Source organism: Suricata suricatta, chromosome 4 (genome assembly GCF_006229205.1).
Source record: "Suricata suricatta isolate VVHF042 chromosome 4, meerkat_22Aug2017_6uvM2_HiC, whole genome shotgun sequence".
NCBI classification, from domain to species: domain Eukaryota; kingdom Metazoa; phylum Chordata; class Mammalia; order Carnivora; family Herpestidae; genus Suricata; species Suricata suricatta.
In genome coordinates this window covers 3610589-3630912 of record NC_043703.1, presented here as the reverse complement: position 1 = coordinate 3630912, position 20324 = coordinate 3610589, and the positions used below count along the sequence as shown (strand labels likewise).

Here is a 20324-nt window from a genome sequence, read left to right as displayed (position 1 = left end):
CCAGTTCAGCCTCCTCTCGAGCAGCCCTGGGTGACAAGATTCTCACTGGGCTGCAGCCCGGGAGCCCCCTCATGGCAGTGAGCTGGGGCCGCGGCCTCCTTCTCTTCCCAGCTCTCAGGGGCCATATTCTGTCTGAGTGGTTTTGTTTGTGTTTCAGTTGGTTCAGGCAGGAATGTAAATCTGGTCCCTGTTACTCAAACGGGAAGTCTTCCAGTGATTTTTTTTTAATACTCCTATCCAATGAATAGGTCGATAATTTGTGACATGACAGTACTTCTAGTGGTGGTGATTACCATTTCTTTTGGGAGGGAAATTTGTTTTCTGCATCCAAATCTTATAAAAAGCATATATCTTTCAACCCATAAATTTCACTGATAGATATTTAGCTGATTCATTGGCTTAGGTTCTTCTTTAATTAACTAATATGCATTTGATATGAATGTAGCCCCATAGATACAAATATAAAAAAACCAGACTTCTGTAGACCAGATACTTTATAAGGTCCAGGGCAAAATGAATTTGTGGGGCTCTTCAAAAATTATTGGAAATTCATGATGGCAATAGAGCATTAAACCCAGTTCAGGACCCGTCTAAGCATGATTGCCGACATCATGCATCCTGACTTACAATATTTTTATGAGTTTTACCTTTAATAGCCAACAAAAAAAGCAAAACAACTTCCTGGAAAGTTTCATTTGGTAGACTCTGAAATTTCTATAAAACACAGTATTATATGGGGATTAAGCTTTATGCTAGAAGATTTTGAAGTGACAGTAGTTTGTTGTTAAAAGATGGCATTGTGGAATTTTTAGTTGTCTTATGCACTTGCTACGAAGGCTGCATTTGAGGCTGACAGGTGATGAATTTGGAAAGACCATGGAGGGTCATGTCTGCCTCGGATGCAATACGGTGAAGCTTTATTCTTTTGTCAATGACGACTCTCTGCGTTTTAAAGCAGAAGCATCACATGATGAAATCTGTATTTCAGGAAGAGAATCGTGGTAAACTGTGCAAGAATTTCTGGCCGTCTTATCTGCAAATAAAGAGGACCCACATAGTGAAAAACTCCCCCCTTCCTAATGTCTGTCCTTATTTTCTTATTTTTCTTTCTACTGTGTGTGGATGCAATTTCCCCTTGAGCCCTCCATATGCCCCTTATGTTAGCTGGAGAATGTGACTACATTCTTCCCCATTTAGCCCCATTTCTCAACCTCAAGATTGCCAGTGGGGTTTTTATTTATGGACATTTGCAATAAACCTTATCACAGTTTGAAATATATTTCTTGTTCCTTCTTCTGTCTTTCAGTGTGCTCGGTATGATAATGCCTTCATTGCCGAGATCCTGATTGACAGAGGGGTCAATGTCAACCACCAGGACGAAGACTTTTGGACACCTATGCACATTGCCTGTGCCTGTGATAATCCTGACATTGTCCTGCTGCTTATATTAGTAAGTACAACGTTTTGGCATATTACCATTTGAAGATTAAATGGCATATAAAAGGCTATGTATTTAACTAGTAACATTTCACAATATGTTATACTTTGGTTGACAAAAAAAAATGTGTGTGTGTGTGTGTGTGTGTGTGATCCTTTGTTTTCCTGAAATTACATAATAATTAGAGACTAAGGTTGTGGGTCACATAGTTCATGAAACAAATTGTATAGATGTCACGTGAAGCTATGCTCCTGCCTTTTTCTGGAAAATTATATGCCTTAGTACTTTGCAAGTCAGTCCTAACTAAAAATGGTTTGGGAAGTGTTGTTTCTTTCAATCTATAGTCCATTCTCTTCTTAATTTATAGCCAAGTAGGCATACACGAATGAGGAGATACGGCATCTATTGAATCTTATTCTCTTGTTTACATCTAGTAAAGAAGTGTCTACATTTCTTTATGAGAAAATGAAGATGTTATGTATAAAAATCACTGGAGTTATCTGTTGCCATTGTTTTTGGTTGGAGCTTAGACCCTGATATTGACCCTCCTACCATTCTTTAATTATTTTGGAATTGGGATTGGGGATTTTTTTTTTCTGGTGAGATTAGCTCTAACAAAGATTTTAATAAGTTATGCATTATTTTTAGAAAACATGCACATGTCCCTGTCTGAGGATGTTGCTTTTCTTTAACAGACATAGTTGAGAAATAGAAACTGGTTTTATTTCATGTATGATCATGAGGTTCAATGTGTAGTTTTCAAGTGAACATTTTCATGGTTTTTCAGTTCCCCTTTCGTACACATCGTTGTATTTCTGATAGTTACCTTAGTCGGTGACCTTCATGTACTGATCATACATTTAATTAATGTTTAATGATTATTCTTTTTAATACATTTCCCGCCCTTGAGGAAATTACAGTTTATTCATTCATTCAGCAAATAACTGTTGAATAACCACCGTGTTCTAGGTGCTACACAGTGGATGAAAAGACAGTTGATGTCATCGGGCATGGCAAAAACAAACAAAAGCTATCAAAGTGAGAGTCAGAAATTTGATTAGTGGACTAAGCAAGTCTGAATGGCTTCCTTTCCACCATCTGATACCCAGCCCAGCCATCCACCCCCAGAAATACTTGACTTTTAAATAAATATGGATAAAACACATTGTCCTAAAAATGGTAATGTGTTCCATCAACAACCTCAAATGAGAGATTTATGTAATTTCCAGAATTAAAGGCCATCGTACCTGGTTTAGTGCTGTTTGTCCATTAGTCTCTCCCTTTTCCAAAGATTACTGATGCGTAAGAGACCGCGTAAGTTTTTGATGTACCTTCTATTCTGTACCAAGAGGGTCAGCAGTGAACAAAAGTAGCAGAAATACCTGCATCTTGGGTTCATGTTCTACTGGGGAGAAGCAGAAAAGAACAAATCCACAAATGAGGCAAATACACAGGATGGCAAAGACAGAACCTGGAAGGACAAGAAGAGAGGAGTAGAGAGCCTTAAGGGGTGGCCTCATGGAAAAGGTGACCCACGGAAGTGTAGTCACGAGGTGAGCAGGGAGGAGGGGGCAGCAAGGACAGAACTCTGTGGCTCTGTGGCGGGACTTCTGTTTGTGGGACAGCGAGGAAACCAGAGTTGGTGGAGTTCAGCGGGTGAGGGCAGGGCGGCCGGGTGTTGGAGATGCAGGCGGTGGATCTAAGAATCTCCTTTCACCCCAGGTGACTCGGGGATCCTTTGGAGAGTCTTGCGTGGAGACATGACTCAATCCGACTTATGTCAGAGAAGGTCACAGGCTACGCTGCTGAGAGCAGACAAATGGAGGGAGGGTGGGGGGCACTTAGCAGTCCGTTGTCACTTCCCAGGCTATATACGGTGGCAGGGCTGGGAAGTGACTGGTGTCTGGATGTGTGGAAGGTCAAGTTGTCCATTTTGGTGTGGGATTGGATTTAGGGCTCGTGAGAAAGGACATGAGTCACAGAAGACCGGCCCTTTTGGCGTGACGACTGGAGGGTTGGAATTTGTGTTAAAAGCATTTGAATCATTGTTTTCAAGTTTCTCAGGAAATCATTATCTATTAAAGCAATTTCATCTCTCTGTCTCTTTCAAAAATAAATATATAAACAGTTTTTAAAAAGGTGGGGTCACCTGGGGGGGCTCAGTCAGTTAAGCATCTGACTCTTGGTTTCGGCTTGGGTCATGATCTTACCATTCGTGGGTTTGAGCCCTCTGCTGACAGCACAGAACCTGCTTTGGATTCTCTCTTTCCCTCTCTCTCTGCCTTCTCCCCACCCCCCAAAAATAAATAAATAAATATTAAACAAAAAAAATTTGTGAGTTGAGAGATAATTATGTGTAGTGGGTTCTTATTAAGTAGACATGTGTGAATGTGTGTGTCACCATCATATCCTGAACAGCATTAGAACTTTCCTGTTTTCATTGGATCACAAATGGTTTGTGTTTACGGAGTAGGCTCAGTCCTGTGAATGTTGTCAGTATTCTTGCCAAATGATCTACAAAATTCTGGAACATACTAATACTTGACCTTTATACAGACCTTCATATGTGATGATATTTTTCCACAGGATGCATAGGGATTAATTGACTTTGCCCTCAGGAAACCCTACTACACACATGCCAGCTCTCTCTGCCTTTTATAGATGAGGGATGGGAGCTTAGAGAGGGCGGTGTATATGCTGAAGGCCAGAGCGTAGTGCCAGAAACCAGGTTGGTGTCCTAACCTGAGCCCCTACCCCTTGGATCTGCTGTAATATTGCTAATGCTAGAATTCATACAGAGCCGAAGGCCCCAGAATAGGCCACTGAGACCATGATGGCCATTGTTGGCTTTTAAAAAATTTTTTTTAAATATTTATTTATTTTTGAGAGAGAGAGAGAGAGAGAGATGGAGCATGAGTGGAAGCGCAGCAGAGAGAGAGAGAGAGAGAGAGAGAGGGAGACACAGAATCCGAAGCAGGCTCCAGGCTCTGAGCTGTCAGCACGGAGCCCAATATGGGGCTCAAACCCATGAAACTATGAGAATATGACCTGAGTCTAAACCAAGAATCAGATGCTTAACCTACTGAGCACCCAGGCGCCCTTGTATGAACCATGTTTTAGAGGTCTTTCCCATAAAGACACCTTTTTATTTTATTTTTATTTCTAGAGAGAGGGAGAGTGTGAGCTGGTGGGGATGGGGAGAGGGAGTGAGGAAGAGAGAGAATCATAAGCAGGCTCCATGCTCAGCACAGAGCCTGACCTAGGGCTCGATCCCACAGCCCTGGGATCTTGATCTGAGCTGAAATCCAGAGCTGGGGGCTCAACCAACTGAGCCATGCACGTGGCCCATCAGGGCACATTTTTAAATGTATACTGTTATTTCATAAACATGGACCTCACGGCCAGTAACACTAATTCATGCCAGAAGGAGGTGTTTCCACCTATATAGTTTCTCTGTAAGGCTCATCATAGTTTCCTTGCACTTAGAGACAGTAGACAGCACTTCAGCTCCATGCTTGGGGATCATTTTAAACAACAGAATTACCAATGAAAGGACAACAACGTGAAAACCATGGCGCCCAAAAGACCACAGGAAGACTCGGTTTTCACTACAACACGGATCAGGGGCAGCACTGTCTCGTCAGAGCTCTGCTCCCCGCGTGAGCCCCGGTGATCAGAATGTTCGCACATGCACACGAATGACCATCGCGTGTACCCCAAGTACTGATTTTGGTATTGCAAAAATATTCAGTGGACAGGAGTAATGAGGATCATTACTAAGCAAAACAATTGATACTTTTTGGAATTTTAAGTATGAAATGGAATCATCTAAACCCAGTATGTTTTCGGAAATGGGGGTGGGTCAAAAAATGAGGGGTTTCAGCACATAGTTAAATAAGACTTTGGGATTTCCTAGAAGTTTTGTAAATACCTTACTGGGAATATAGAGCATTTGTGTGATGTAAGGAACACACTTAAGATATAATCTCTATTTTTATGCAAAGAAATCTGATATCTGAGAGGTTAGATAATAGATAAAATCATGAATCTAAATGTTTTGGGTCCCAATAAAATAAAATTTTAATGCGCTTTAGTTTTTTATGTTTATATATAAATATATATTTATATTTATTTCTGTTCTATAAATACATGTATTTAATCATATATAACATAATATATGTTGTAATAGTGTGTCCACTGAGAATTTTCTTTTACTTACCTTATTTTAGTGATTGTTGACCATCTCCCATATATAAATTTTTATTTTTCATCTTCCATTATCTAAATTGTTAAAAAATATTTTCTGATTTGCTCCATGTTCAAACACTAATGTTCTATAAATCAAAATGTTACCTAGTTTTTTCTTTTTAAATAGTTTCAAGGTAATTTGCTATTTCCCAGATCATAGGAAGCTTTTCCATTAGGAATAAATCACAAAAGCTGGTAATTGTTGAACTCAAGTCATGTCAGTTTTATCATCTTTAAAAAAATTTTTTGTAATGTTTTATTTATTTTTGAGAGAGAGAGAGACAGCTTGAGCATGGGAGGGTCAGAGAGAGAGGGAGACACAGAATCTGAAGCAGGCTCCAGGCTCTGAGCTGTCAGCACAGAGCCTGACGCGGGACTCGATCCCATGGACCGTGAGATCATGATCTGAGCCGAAGCCGGACGCTCCATCGACTGAGCCCCCGGGCACCCCAGATTTTATTCTCTGGGAGTCTTGGTTTCATATTCCTCCCAGCACGTTCACGTGCATGTGTCTGTCTAGTGTGTTGTGTCTGCAGACACACCTCGAGTGACTGCTTGTCAGGTGCTCTCAGAATCTGCCCAGACACTGGGCTGCCCCGGCCGTCCCCTGCCGTGGGGACTGCCCATGGTACGGTCCCTGAGTACCCTCGCTCTGTCCTCCTCATGTGACTTTGGATAAAAGATTCACATGCATTGCAGTTTTCTGAATTTTCACATCTGATCGCACAGCCTGGCCCCGCTTGCTACTCCGCTCTGTCCTGCCCACAGCTCCAGAGCCTGGGCAAAGCTGAACGTTGCAACAGCCCATGGCATTTGGAACCATATGAAACAAATCCCTTTCATTTGGCTTTCATTATTTTGAAAGGAAAATCATTTAATTAAGTCAAACACTGTGGGGGGCGTACGCTTGAGGAAATGACTCTCCCGTGTCAGTGACGGGCCATCTCCGGCTTTTTCTCTTTCGTAATGGAAACTTGGGAGGCTATAATTTGATATTCTGCATGTCCTGGAATTATTTAATAAAACTTAACTCTATAAAGGGTATCTATGATACATAATTGCAATAATGAGTAATAGATAATTGAAAGGTACAATGTCACTTAAATTAGTTTCATTATTTATTTACTTATTTAAATTTATTTATTTTGGGGGGGGAGAGAGAGGGAGACAGAGCACATGAGTGGGGGCCGTGCAGAGAGGAAAAGAGAGAGAAGCCCAAGTGGGCCGTGTACTGTCAGCCCAGAGCCCGAGCAGGGCTCGAACCCACGAAGTGTGAGACCGTGACCTGAGCTGAAGAGCCAGGTAGTTTACCAACTGAGCCACCCCGGCACCCCAGCTTTACTTTTTAAAATGGGGAAGTTTTTCTGTTACAAACTCCCACGAGATGTTTCAAGGCATTTTTCACTCCTTGAGATCAGGTGTAGGGAACATATTAACAGATGGATAGTCATTTACTAAGCGGGGGGGCGGTCAGCCACATGTCTATCACTGGTTCATGTCAGTAACACATGAAGGTTTTCGTTTTCGGTCCTTGGCTTTTTGTGTTTGAACCTCTGATGCTCGCAATTTGTGGCCTGTTGGATGGAGCGGGTCGTGGACTGGGTCTGCTGGGCAGTGTGGGGCCAGATCACTTTAATGGGTGCTGCAGGGAACAACCAGGAACTAACGGTCCTGTCATAACTGAAACAGTAAGTGGTATTTCAAAAACATATTGCTGACTTTGTGTTAGGTGATTTCAACTGATCGGTCAAAATTAGCTCATTCCCAAACTTGACTCATTAGTCGCTTGGACCTTTTCATACTAGTATAAAGTTTTTATATTGTTTAATTACAATGTATCCTTCCCATCACTTTGATTTGTTAAGTATTAGGACACGGGGCACCTGCTACTTAGGATTACAGTCCACACTAGAAAATGAGCCATAATCCAGATGGTTCAGGGTCAGTCTGATTCTCCAAGAAGAGCTGTGGCAGATCTGAGGTCAATGTCAACTTAAAAAAATTTTTTTTATGTTTATTCATTTTGGGAGAGGCGGTGGAGGGGCAGATAGAGCAGGAGACGCAGGATCCAAAGCAGACTTCAGCTCCAGGCTCTGAGCTGTCAGCACGGGCCAGACGTGGGGCTCCAGCTCATGAGATCATAACCCGGCTGACGTCAGATGCTTAACCGACTGAGCCCAGGTGCCCTGTCTTTTTATGTAAATGACCCTAGACATGATATCCGACCTCTTTCTTAACAGTTTATCTTGCCTTCAGCTCCACTGACAAAATAAGTTTCCAGGCTTGAATGTCTTCAGCTTCACCCAGTGAACTAACTGTTGATTCCTCCCCTTTTTCCATTCTGACAAGGTGCGTGTTCGTCTCTCTCTGCTGTGTGCTTATCCACCTTTTCTAGAGTCTACTAATTTCCACCCTTCCAAAGATTTCTCCCTCACTTTTTCACCTCTCATTTGCATGGTCTTTCTATTGGACTCTTCTTTTATTTATTTATTTTTTGAAATTTTATTTTATTTTATTTTTTTTACTTTATAAAGTTTCTTATTTTTTTAACATATGAAATTATTTTCCATCATTTACAATACAGTAGTTACAATGACACGCCAAACAGAAAAGCCAAGTAAAAAATCAGAACACCAACTTCTGTTTCATGTAATTAGACTTATACAGAAATTAGAAGGTTAAGTACCCACTAGTTAATCACCTAATTTCACAGCTATCTGAAGTGGCAATCGTTGTATAGCAGCTTATCTATGATACATTCAAGATAAATGATACAATTTGTTACTTGTTCATAAGCTACAACACAGCCTGCTTCATACCTTTCCTTAAATTCCACCTCTATACTACAATATGCTTGAGGCCCATGCAAAAAAGTAGCTACCTTTTATGTAGGAAATGGATGATTAAGTCTTTGGTGTTGTAAAAGCAACTTCATTTAAACATAACCACCCCCACCCCCAAAAAAAGAAGAGGAAAAAAAAAAGTAAAGAAAATAATAAGGGAAAAACCCAAGACACACTTCCTAGGGGGAAAACAACCAGCATGTAATTTCTGTCCTTGATGGAATGTAAATCCAAAGTTAGGTCCTAGGATCTCCCATGAATTCAAAAAATAAGGACAACCTGATCAAATGCATTTCCTGTAGTTGTCACCGCAGTGTCCCTCTCATTTGTATAGTCAGGCTTCTCTGAGGAGCAGTGTGCTTTGCTGACCCACTTACCACCTCCTGGCCATGCTTCAGCCTGGCCGGGCTGGCTGCCGTCCATGCAAGGACAGCTTGGCCCTTGCCACGAACACGGCAGACATCGCTGTGAGGGACTCCGGGGGCACATTTTGTTGTTTGCCCCATTTAGTTTATCCCTCTAGATCCAAAGGCAAGTGGGTCAAAGAAGGAAATTGGGCTGACATCCAGTTTCTTACTCAAGGTTATATTTTTGGGGCTACTCAGAGGAAGAATTTCAACGAAGCTTCTGTTTCTCAATGCCCTGTTCATGGCCATTAAACCTAAGAGCCTCTTTGCATTATTGAGGTGTACTTGGCAAATATGGTTGTGTGTGTGTGTGTGTGTGTGTGTGTGTATTGCTTAATGTTTATTCATTTTTAAGAGAAGGCGAAACAGGGTGTGAGCAGGGGAGGGGCAGAGAGAGGGAGACACGGAATCCGAAGCAGGATCCGGGCTCCGAGCTGTCCGCACAGAGCCCAACTCAGGGCTTGAACCCACAGACCATGAGATATGACCTGAGCCGAAGTTGTATGCTTACCCGACTGAGCCACCCAGGCAGCCCATGACTGTATATTTTTTAAGGGTATAATGTGATGATCTGATATAAGCATACTTTGTGAAATGAGTACCACAATCAGATTAACTAATGCGTTCACCAACTCACGTACTGGCCAATAATTCTTCCTCTGTTGTGGTAAGAATGCCTAGGATCCACTGAGTTTTGTTCAGCAAAACTCAAGCCAACAAAACAACGTTACTCCTCACAGTCGCCATGCTGTATGTGAGATCCTTGGAGCACATCCAGCCGTCTGTAACTGGAGGCTGGTTCTCTGCCCGATGGCTCCCATCGCCCCGGCCCCAGCCCCTGCTCACCCGCCTTCTACTCTCTGTTTCTAGGAGCTTGACTTCTGTTGGTTGTGTGTCCTACCACAGCTTAAACCTTCCCAGCACTAAACTCTAAGGTGAAAATTCATCCTGACCTTATGGTGAAAATTCTCATTCAATATTCACAGTGATTAAAATCATGAAAGTGATTTCAGAAAACAGGCAATAGTGTGTGCTTCCTGATATTTCTATGACTTGACATAAAATTTGTTGAAGAACAGAGAAATACACTTTCATAGGCATCGGATGAATCCATAAGCACTCTTGGCTTTTCCCAGGCTGGTAAGTTTGAGAAACACATGTTTCCACATCCAAGGCATAAGGAAAGCTTCCTTGCTCATTTCTATAAGCTCCCATTTTTGGAAAATTGTACTTCCTCTTCAGAAGTGCTTTCCATGATAACCTTTTTTCATCTGTATTTAATACAATTTAAAATATTTAATAATTTACATTAATATTGTAAAGCATTTATATTTAATTTCTGAAAATCCTTTTAGTAAGACATGTTATTTTTTTTTTAATTTTAATGTCTATTTTTGAGAGACAGAGAGCAGGGGAGGAGCAGAAAGAGGGAGACACAGAATTTGAAGCAGGCTCCAGGCTCTGAGCTGTCAGCACAGATCCTGATGTAGGGCTTGAACCCACGAACTTCAACATCATGACCTGAGCCGAAGTCAGACACTTAACCGAGTGAGCCACCCAGGCGCTCCAAGACATGTTCTTTTTCTTATTCACAGAAGCAATTTGCATTTATTTTAGAAGCATTGATAAATAGAGAAAAACCAAAGGAACCTAAAAGTCCCCCACAGTCCCACAGCTCAGAGAAAGTGAACGTTAGTGTGTTAATGCCCAGCTTCTTAGTTTTTTGTGGAGGTGAGTGTAGCGCATACCTAGTCCATATGGTTTCTTTGCAATGTCACGAAATTATTCCATGTTTTTAAATACTTTGTGGAAATGTATATTTAGTGGCTGAACAGGGCTCCGGAGTTTAGATGCCGTAATACTTCTGGGGAACTTCAGCTGTTTCCCATTTCTCACACTTAAAAATGATGAGCAGTTTGTAATTTAAAGAGTTGCTATTTAGAATGGAACATAATTATCAGTTTTATTTCCTCCCTGACGAAAGTGGAAGAAGTTCAAGTAAAGAGAGCTCTGAGGACGTCTATGGATGTCTACTCATCTGGTTCGTTCTAAACTAGAAGCACGTAACTGAGTTTCTTCCTAGCTGTTGCCAGCCAGGTTTCAGGACAGGAATTGCGCTGTGGCGCTCTGTTCTAAGACACTCCGCATGTGAAATGACTGGCCGGTACCTCCAGCGGGCATCTAATAACTCAGTCCGTAGAAGCCTGGCAAAGGAGTCCCATCCAGAGCCCTGCTCGCCAAAGGCTATGCCACTGAGCCCACAGAAAGTTCATGTCCGACCTGGGCTGCTTCAGGGTCAGAGGTGCCGGAAATACTTACTTAGCGAGAAGCACCATGTGTCGTTTCTGCTCTGCTTTGTCCACCCCGCCCCGCAGACCCTTACATTCAAGGTCACATCTCAAGAATGGCTTTGGGGTGGTGAAATATTGCCCCTTTGTGGGTGTCAGAGCCCAGGAGTCATTACACAACATGACTAACTTTCCATTTGGAATGCGCCTTAGTCTCTGTAGATCCCGCTGGACGGGGCACGGAGCGGTGAAAGACAGTAACCCGCTACCACGTGCCCTGACTTTTGGTTCAAATTGTATTTTTCTCAGTTTTCATTCCCTGTAGCTCGATGACCAGTGTCCCATGCAGATTGGTCCATATCGTGCACAGCCCTCCAGGTCGCATTACTTAGGAGTTTATATTTTAACAGCAGTGACTTGCATTGAACCGTTTCTCTACGAGATCACCGTCTCAACGACCACGTAGTTCTTAGGTGGTTAGATTTCCGTACAGTCTTTTCAGCCGTAGAGAAGAGAAGAGGGTCAAGTCATTTCAAGGAGCTTGAGCGGATGGAGAAATGTTGGTCTTTTGATCCCAGTCATTAAGGCTCCCTGTTTGCTCCTTGGAAGCGCAGACCTGATTGCCACGCTCGCTCTGGCGGTGAGTGATAGAGTGTTTTTTTCTTAATTACGACCTCATTCCAGGGACTTGGATGCAATGTTTATTACCAAATCAGGCTCCCCAAGATCAGCAATACCTTCACAGTCAGATTTCAAGAAACATCCAGTCCTTCAGCCCCATTTGAAAAGCCCATTGTTGTACCAGGATACTGCATGCCGTTCACTCGGGAGGACTCCTAAACACAGACCCAAAACAGCACGTATTTCTGTTGATGCTTTGACCCAGTATCATCGTTGTCATTCAGGACTCGATGCGCTCCTTACTGACTCGATGCACTCGGTACTGTATCCGTTCCAACAACCAGATCTGGGTGTTTTAAATCTTCACAGAAATATGATGTTAGGTAATTTAGTCTTTATATTTTACAAAGATATTATGAGAGAATATATAATTTAAGACCCAGGATTTGCCAAATGAGATCATTCTTTGAAGGGTTTGGTAGGCCAGGCTCTCTTAATGATTGTAGTCTCAGGGCTCCTGGGCAGCTCAGTTGGTTGAGCATCTGACTTCAGCTCAGGTCATGATCTCATAGTTTGTGGGTTGGAGCCCCGCGTCAGGCTCTGTGCTGACAGCTCGGAGCCTGGAGCCTGTCTTCAGATTCTGCATCTCCCTCTCTCTCTGACCCTCCCCTGCTTGCACTGTCTCTCTCTGTCTCTCAAAAATAAATAAAAAACATAAATAAAAAATTTTTAAATGATTGTAATCTGTTTTTAAAAAATCGTAACACCTAAGAAGATTTTAACTTTAAGAATTGTATAAGTTGCAGATAATATAACAGAATCTTAGGATTCCGTGTTAACATCTGAAGAGCTGTTGTTTTTGTGGATGGCGCAGGACTAACTGTTCACAAAACCCACACACATTTTCCGCCGGTTTCTGCTACATTGACATATTTCTGATATTTTGTCTGCTGGGGACATGCCATTTCAAGATGTTCATTAAATCTTCGGCCAGTTGAGACTTAGGAGAAGTGCAGCAGCCTGTGTGACCTGGAAACTGACAAGGAAAACGAGGAGGAAAGATGTGATGTGGAAAAAGTGTCGTAAAACGAAGACACATTAGAATTTTGCTCCGTCTGCTGCCCAGGGCACGTAGAATGTGCACGAAAACATAGCTTGGGGGCCATCTGGCAGACAAAAGTGCCTGCACTCTTTTCTGTAATAATTGAAGATTTTAGTAAAAACGTTGGTTTAAAATTTGGCAGACTAGGACTCACGTGGAAGTGTATGTAGGAGTAAAGAATAAAATAAAAGATAACTTTTTTGGCTTGAATTTAAAAAAAGGGCGGAGCCAAGCCAAAATGATGCCATAGGAAATCTAGTTACCATTCGGTATGTCCTCAGCCTAGAGGAAGTAGAAGGGGAATAAATCTGCAAGCTTAACTTCCAAGTACTGACAGAAGCAAGAGAGGGTGTGATGGTGGCATCCGTGTGACTGTACGGCTGGGGGCAGACATAAGGTCACGTCGCTGGGAAGCAGGAGACAGCGCAGCGGTGACAGCTGTGAGCTTGTGCAGTGCGGGCCCCTCCCCTTAGGGGCTGTGAGCAGGAGGCCCAGGCTAGGGGGCTGCTTTCCATCCGAACTGGTCCTCAGAATCAGCCAACATCAGTTCTAGAATTATGTCATTGCCTCTGACACTCATCCGTCCTGCTGCTCTCAGCCATGGGGACCCAGTTGCCACCTGCCTCCATTCTTAAATAATGAAACTGGTAAATTAAAGAGTTACCATGAGAAAAAAAAAAAAAAGGTTTGGGCATCCCCAGTCCAGGTGCATCCTGATGAGGGCTTCACAGACCGTGCTGGAACTCAATCTAGCTCAGTAGTGCCCCAAGCACTTGGACCGGGGGGTCCGCTTCTGGCTGTGACCCGCCCAGCAGATGCAGCTTCACCGTGCTCCCGGGCGGTGTGGAGCTCTAAGGTCGAGAGTCTGCAGGGGCCCCAAACACATTTGACCATGACAAGTTGGAGAAACTCACAACCATAACTGTGCCATGAAATGCAGGGAAGAGCGGAGGAAGCTTCTCGGTGAAGCCAGAGAGGAGAAAGGACGTCCTGCTGTGTGGGGGCTGGTGGCACCAGGGTCCAGCATCCCCATTACCTCCTCTGATGGGTTTAGTAGGCAGTGAAAATATGCAGGGACAGAACTTGGAGAGCATCAGTCTGAGATTGGGGAGTGTTGATTGGAAGGTCACTGATAATGAGAAATTCTCAACGATGGAATACTTTAAGAGACGTCACTTCTGTCTCATCTCCAACTGAGATGACACGTGATCTTAATGATGTTATTGTCCGGGATTTACACAGGGGAGTCACCTGGGGTTTGGCTGTTTCCAAAATTCACGTCCGTCCCCATTTTGGCCACGCTTCTGGGTCTACTGTCTTTCTTGTGCTTTGATGCGGATGGGGACTATTTTATAAATTTAACTGGACCCTTGAAATAAACTGTAAATACCTTGAAAGTAGCTTCTTTGCCTTATAATTTTTATTCCATTTCTGCATCCTCATCTGCAAATGGCAGATGCTAAACTGCGAAACAGACCTCAAAACCTGGAAAAGGGTGATGGGACTTCAGAGTTGGCAGGGACCTTGCCCCATCGTCTCATCGAAAGGCACTTGAACTGTCACAGGAGTAACAGTGGTCTGGGGCTGGGTCTGGAGAGGAAGCCACATCCCCACCGCGCAGAACGCTGTTGACAGATCTTCCCAGGGATCCTTAAATCCTGAGGGGTTTAACATTTTCCTATGGCAGTCAGAGTCCCTGCCTTCTTCTCGCAGGTTCTATTGTCTGAATTAGTGCAAATTCTAATGAGTGTTTTAGAGCAAGAAAGCCATCCTCAATAAGCTGTGAGTGAAACTTCCTTTCAGAATCAGGATAAAAATGGAAACACTATTTTCAAAAATATCTCCGGTGAATTATGATGTTCATTCATTCATTCATTCATTCGTCAAGTACTTTCTTTACTGAGGGTGTGCTGGGTGCTACGCTTGCCCCTAAGGATACGTGAGCCACCAGAGGAACAAGGTCTTGGGCCGTAGACACTGGTACTGCTGTGTAGTAGAGAAAGTAAACGTGAGCAGAAACACGAATTTGTGTCTTCATGTTTAAGCATTCATATATTTACATCAATAATTTTATGCATGCCTTGCATCAAATCTCAGCTTTGGGTGAGGGTTGTGAGGGGGTAAGTCGGCTGTGTGTGGACCTCACCCACGTGGCCCTGTGCACACGTGGACTAAGACAGAAGAGGTCCCTCAGTGGAGGCAATGCCTTTGCAAGAACATGACCAGAAACTCTGGTAAGTCACTGTGTGCTTAAGACATGGTGAAGAGAGTGAAGGAAATATTGATGATGTATTTTGAAGGTGAAATCAATAGTGATGTGGGCTTTTTCATGTTAAAGGAGAGGGAATTTAAAAACAACTCCAAGCCACCTGTGTTTGGGAAATGTGAAAGGACCGTGCAAACACCACTGGAGAAACACTTCTGTGTGAGGGCCACAGGTTCCTTTCTGAACGTGTCAAGGTCAGGATCCATGGAGGACCCACCTGGGGGGAGAGTCTCATCTGCACTCATGTGGGAGCGGAAGCCCTTGAGGAAATCAGGCCACTCCGTCAAAATGTGACATCTGAAAAAAGAAAGAACATTTGAAAGAAGGTCCAAAGTGTACCAATTAAAAGACCATTAGAGAAACAGAAGGCTTCAGAGAAGACTGGAAAAGAGAAGCCAGAAGCCGTTGCTGCTGTGAATGTCCAGGGGAACGTGGCTGGAGAGTTTCCTTGTGGACGGCGGAGCCGGGATTCACAGGAGAAGCTAGTCACTCAAACATGGGGAAGGAAAGGCTGAGAAAGTTGCAGATTGTGTCTTAAGCTCAAATGCAAGGACATGTACACTCAGTTCGGTTTCCCCTTCAAATGTATATAAATATTGCAGTGTGGGACATTAAGACCGTAATAGGATATGCTAGACTAAAGAAAGAAAAAGGAAGAGAGGAGCAGGGACCATGAGGCACTGGTGGTGAATCACACATGAAGACCATTAGCACAAGGGATTTAGGGACAGAAAATATCAACTGTGCATGTTCACAGTTTGCTGGTAAATAAAACTGGAAAAGGCTCTCTGAGCCAAGTATGGAGTTTTCAGATGATCAAAATATATGCCTTTTAAAGAGCAGAGGACACTGACTGGTATCGGAGGATAATTAAGTGAAAATCAGTGAGGCAGGAAGACCCTGGCTCATTTCATGCAAGGTCTTCGTCAATGAATAGTGTGCAGTTCACACAAAACCATAATCTGAGGGGAAATAAATGAGTGGTTTAGTAGGACACGAAATAGAAGTGACTTGCACAATACCTTCAAATTATGTTCAATTTACCCTAAGCAGAGGGGGCTCTTTCCTAATGTGGATCCCATGATTTCTTGTCTTAGCTTTTTCTCGGAAACACTTATTTACTGTGGTTGCTGTGAAATTGTATCTTTTAATTGAATGGTTGACCTTTAATTATATTGTGGCCATTCATTGATTCAGATATTACTCAGGCTCACTCGCCAGATAATCATTGACTTGTCCAAAGTTTTACTCCTCACCTTTGACTTTAGTAGATTAGAAACTTGTCCGGGACCCAAGAGAACGGTCCTGTGTTTCCCTCTTGTTTCAGAGTGCGGTTCGTTGTTTACTTGGAAGAATATTTTTCTCAATATCAGTATCACACATTTATTGTAGAAAATTGAAGGAAACCCTACATGTAAAGAAGAAAGTTAAGAATCACTAATACTTCCATCCCATAGAGCTAATCACCGAATAGGTTTTGAATGTGTTTCGTGCTCTGTCTCTGCCTTCCCCCATGTGTCAGAATTTATACAGAATTTACCTGGTATGATGTGTACATGTCCGTATTGTAGCCTTCCTTTTTATACACACTTTCTGCACATTTCCAAATCCTAAAATTTTCTTCTCCATCATGGTTTAGTGACACGCAGTGGCATCATATGAATGTCCGTATTTAAGTATTCTCCTCTTTTATTTTTATTCTATTTTTTAATGTTGATTTATTTTTGAGAGAGAGAGAGAGAGAGAGAGAGAAAGGGAGAGAGAGAGAGAGAGAGAGAGAGAGAGAGGGAGAGAGAGAGAATCCCAAGCAGACTCCATACTTCCAGCCCAGAGCCCGATGTGGGGTTTGATCCCATGAACCGTGCAATCATGACCAGAGCTGAAATCAGATGCTTAACTGCCTGAGCCACCCAGGCACCCCAAGTAGTCTTCTATTTTAGACATTTTATTCAATTTTTCATTACTTTTTCTATTTTTACAGCACTATTATTCATGATCATAGCAATATCTATTTTGTGTTACATAACTATGTTTCTATTGCCACACTTTGACTTTTCATCTTTAGTCGCAAGATGGGGATTAAGCCCTTGGTGCCCCAGATCCAGATCCTAACAGGTCTGTCCTCTGCTATGTGCCCGTCTTCACTGGTGCCCCTTTAAACTTCTATCATATGTAGGAATGTGTATGGGCTTCTCTAATGAGACTGTCAGTGCTGTCCACACCAGTTCACTTGGAATTTGACAATTACCCTTCTTTCTTACGTATTTTGCTTTCCTGATGTGGTTGGTCACTAGCAGAGCAGCAGGGCTCCTGATGTAATAATTCTTGACCTCAGGATGTTTACAGAGGGAGCTATAAAAATGTGTTCCAATATCATTTCAACTCTTATAAAATTTTAGATGGTTGTAATACAGGGTTTATGATTTTTATTACCATAAACATTTACCATCATTAAAATCTCAAAGTACATTTTAATTATGATAAGGGCTTAATACATAGTTCTTAATGAATGAATGGATTCCCCAGTGGTATTGCCTCCTACATTATCTGCCAACATTCTAGCATCTGGAGGAAAGTGAAATGCTTTTAGTTTTCTCTCTCTGCTTAAACAGTGGGAACCCTTGGGAAAAATCTCTGCTTGAGACCAGAGATACATGAATCTTCTGATTCAGTTCCCTCAGTTTTCATAATTGTGGACCGATAGAAGCCACACGGTCCCTTGGTTGGTCTGACTCAAGTACTAGAGAGATGGCCTGTGGCAAGACAGTGGGCTCTTCCTTCTTGGCCTTGTTCACTGGCGGTCACCCAGGGTAATTTGCTCTGTGACAGGTTTCTGCTGGTGCACACCCTACCTGACATCCTCCTTCCTGGCTGCCACGGGATTTGCAACTATGATGTCTCAGCTGAGCTTTGGGGAAAGAGATGGTGATTAAACGTGTTAAGATTTTGAGGTTTCCTTTGGTGGCACGAGTATCTCAGAATGAGAGAGGTTGCTTGCTGGATGTACCTCATAAAATAGCATCTCTGCCAGTTCAACAACAATAATAAATGTACAGTGATCCAGGGGGTAGACAGTAGGTACTTCATGAGAACACGTGCTTCTTATTTCCAATTGCATTTGGTTGCCCTTTGGATCAGTAGCTATTATTCTTTTTGTTCAGTGATTTTAGGTTTCATTTTGGGGGGAGTCTCATAGTTTTCTCCTCTCTCTATAAAAAGTTTGCTCTCTTTGATCTGATGTGTTTGAAGCCTTAGCAGTTGTTTGGCATTTGCCCTTGCCGACATGGCACAATTGTGAGGAACTTTTCTTTTTCAAATAATTGCTCGTAAGCAATAGTGAAGGGCATCTTGTGCTTTTGTGGGTCACTGTCCTGAAGGCAGACTTTCGGCAAAACTAAGTGGTAGGTTACCTGGAAACAAGGGAATCAGACACACTTTTTGGCAATCTCTTTCAGAAGCACCTGTCCATTTCTACTCAATCTTTCACAGGAGAATTTTGTTCCGTGTAGGTTCTCGTTAAAGAACAATTTGCAAAGAGTTCCCACGTACATCTCTGGGCATGTTGCCTGCTTTCCACAGCAGTTGTAAGCGAGGGCATTCTGGTCTTTCGCTGGTTTGCCTTAGATGCTGCACTCGAAGCGGTTACCAATGTTGGGCCTGCGTGTTCTGGGCATGACGCTTTTGAAGTATTTCTGCCTTTGACTGAAATGATTTGTTTCCTCATTGGTGGTTTTGTCAAATACATCCTGTGGTAAGAGTGAGGGGAAGGCGGGAAGGAATCAAACCAGATCTACTGACCTCAGTGTTTCAAGGGGCTCTGGCAGGACTCCTTCTCTCCTCCAGTTTCTTCTTCTTCTTTTTTTTTTAAATTTTTTTAATGTTTTATTTATTTTTTGATACAGAGAGAGACAGAGCATGAGAGGGGGAGGGGCAAAGAGAGAGAGAGAAGGAGACACAGAACCGGAAGCAGGCTCCAGGCTCTGAGCTAGCTGTCAGCACAGAGCCTGATGCGGGGCTCGAACCCACAAACGTGAGATCTGACCTGAGCAGAAGTCGGAGGCTTAACCGACTGAGCCACCCAGGCGCCCCTCCTCCAGCTTCTTCATTCTGCCTGTGCTCTTTGTGGCTTCCATTCAGGGCCCGGCTAAAAACCGCATACAGAGAAGGATGGGTGATGTACTAGACTCTAGCTTATGGTTGTCTTTACAAATACTGTATTTAATTTTTTTAATGTTTATTATTTATTTTTGAGAGACAGACAGACAGAGCACAAGCAGGGGAGGGGCAGAGAGAGAGAGAGACAGAGAATCTGAAGCAGGCTCTGGGCTCCGAGCTGTCAGCACAGAGCCCGACGCGGGGCTCGAACCCACAGACTGTGAGATCATGACCTGAGCCAAAGTCGGATGCCTAAGCGGCTGAGCCCCCAGGTGCCCCCTAAACACTGTACTTAATAAGATATTCTTTCTCTTCTGATTATTTTTATCAGTGCAGGTACTGTTTACTGAGTGCCTACTGTAGCTTAGCACTGTGCTGGGCACTGCAGAGTTTATACCGAGGTTAACTGGCATCTACATTAAATAGTAAGAGTTGGCTCCACTTTGCAAGCTGAGGGAAGGAATGAGGTGTTTTGTCCTTGGTCCTGAAACCGGTGAGCAGTGACCGGCACCCAGAGCGAGGCTTCTGTGATACCAGGAGACCTCCCCTCCCCTTTTCCTGTTTCCTACCACCTCTCACTCAAACACCCCTTGACAGACGTGTCCCTGTTTTGCAGCTCTCTGAAGGCTAATATTCAAATTTCTGTTAAAAATTTTTTTAACATGTATTTATTTTTTTTCTTTTTTTTTCTCCATAATATTTTATTGTCAAATTGTTTTCCATACAACACCCAGTGCTCTTCCCCTTAAGTGCCCTCCGCCATCACCACCACCTCTTTTCCCCCCTCCCCCTTCCCCCTCAACCCTCAGTTCATTCTCAGCATTCAATAGTCTCTTAAGTTTTGTATCCCTCTCTCTCCCCAACTCTCTCTCCCTCCTCCGTTCCCCCTGGTTCTCCATTAGGTCTCTCTTGTTTTCCTGCTAGACCTATGAGTGCAAACATATGGTTTCTGTCCT

At 43.0% G+C, this 20324-nt stretch overlaps 1 protein-coding gene across 1 annotated transcript in view; it reads left to right on the top strand.

The window, feature by feature from the left end:
* MYO16 (myosin XVI) overlaps nucleotides 1-20324 on the top strand; it is a 465799-nt gene that overhangs the window by 84410 nt on the left and 361065 nt on the right. The window contains exon 4 of the mRNA XM_029938403.1: nucleotides 1307-1450. Within this exon, the coding sequence (XP_029794263.1) occupies nucleotides 1307-1450 (144 nt within the window). The remainder of the gene's footprint in view (nucleotides 1-1306; nucleotides 1451-20324) is intronic.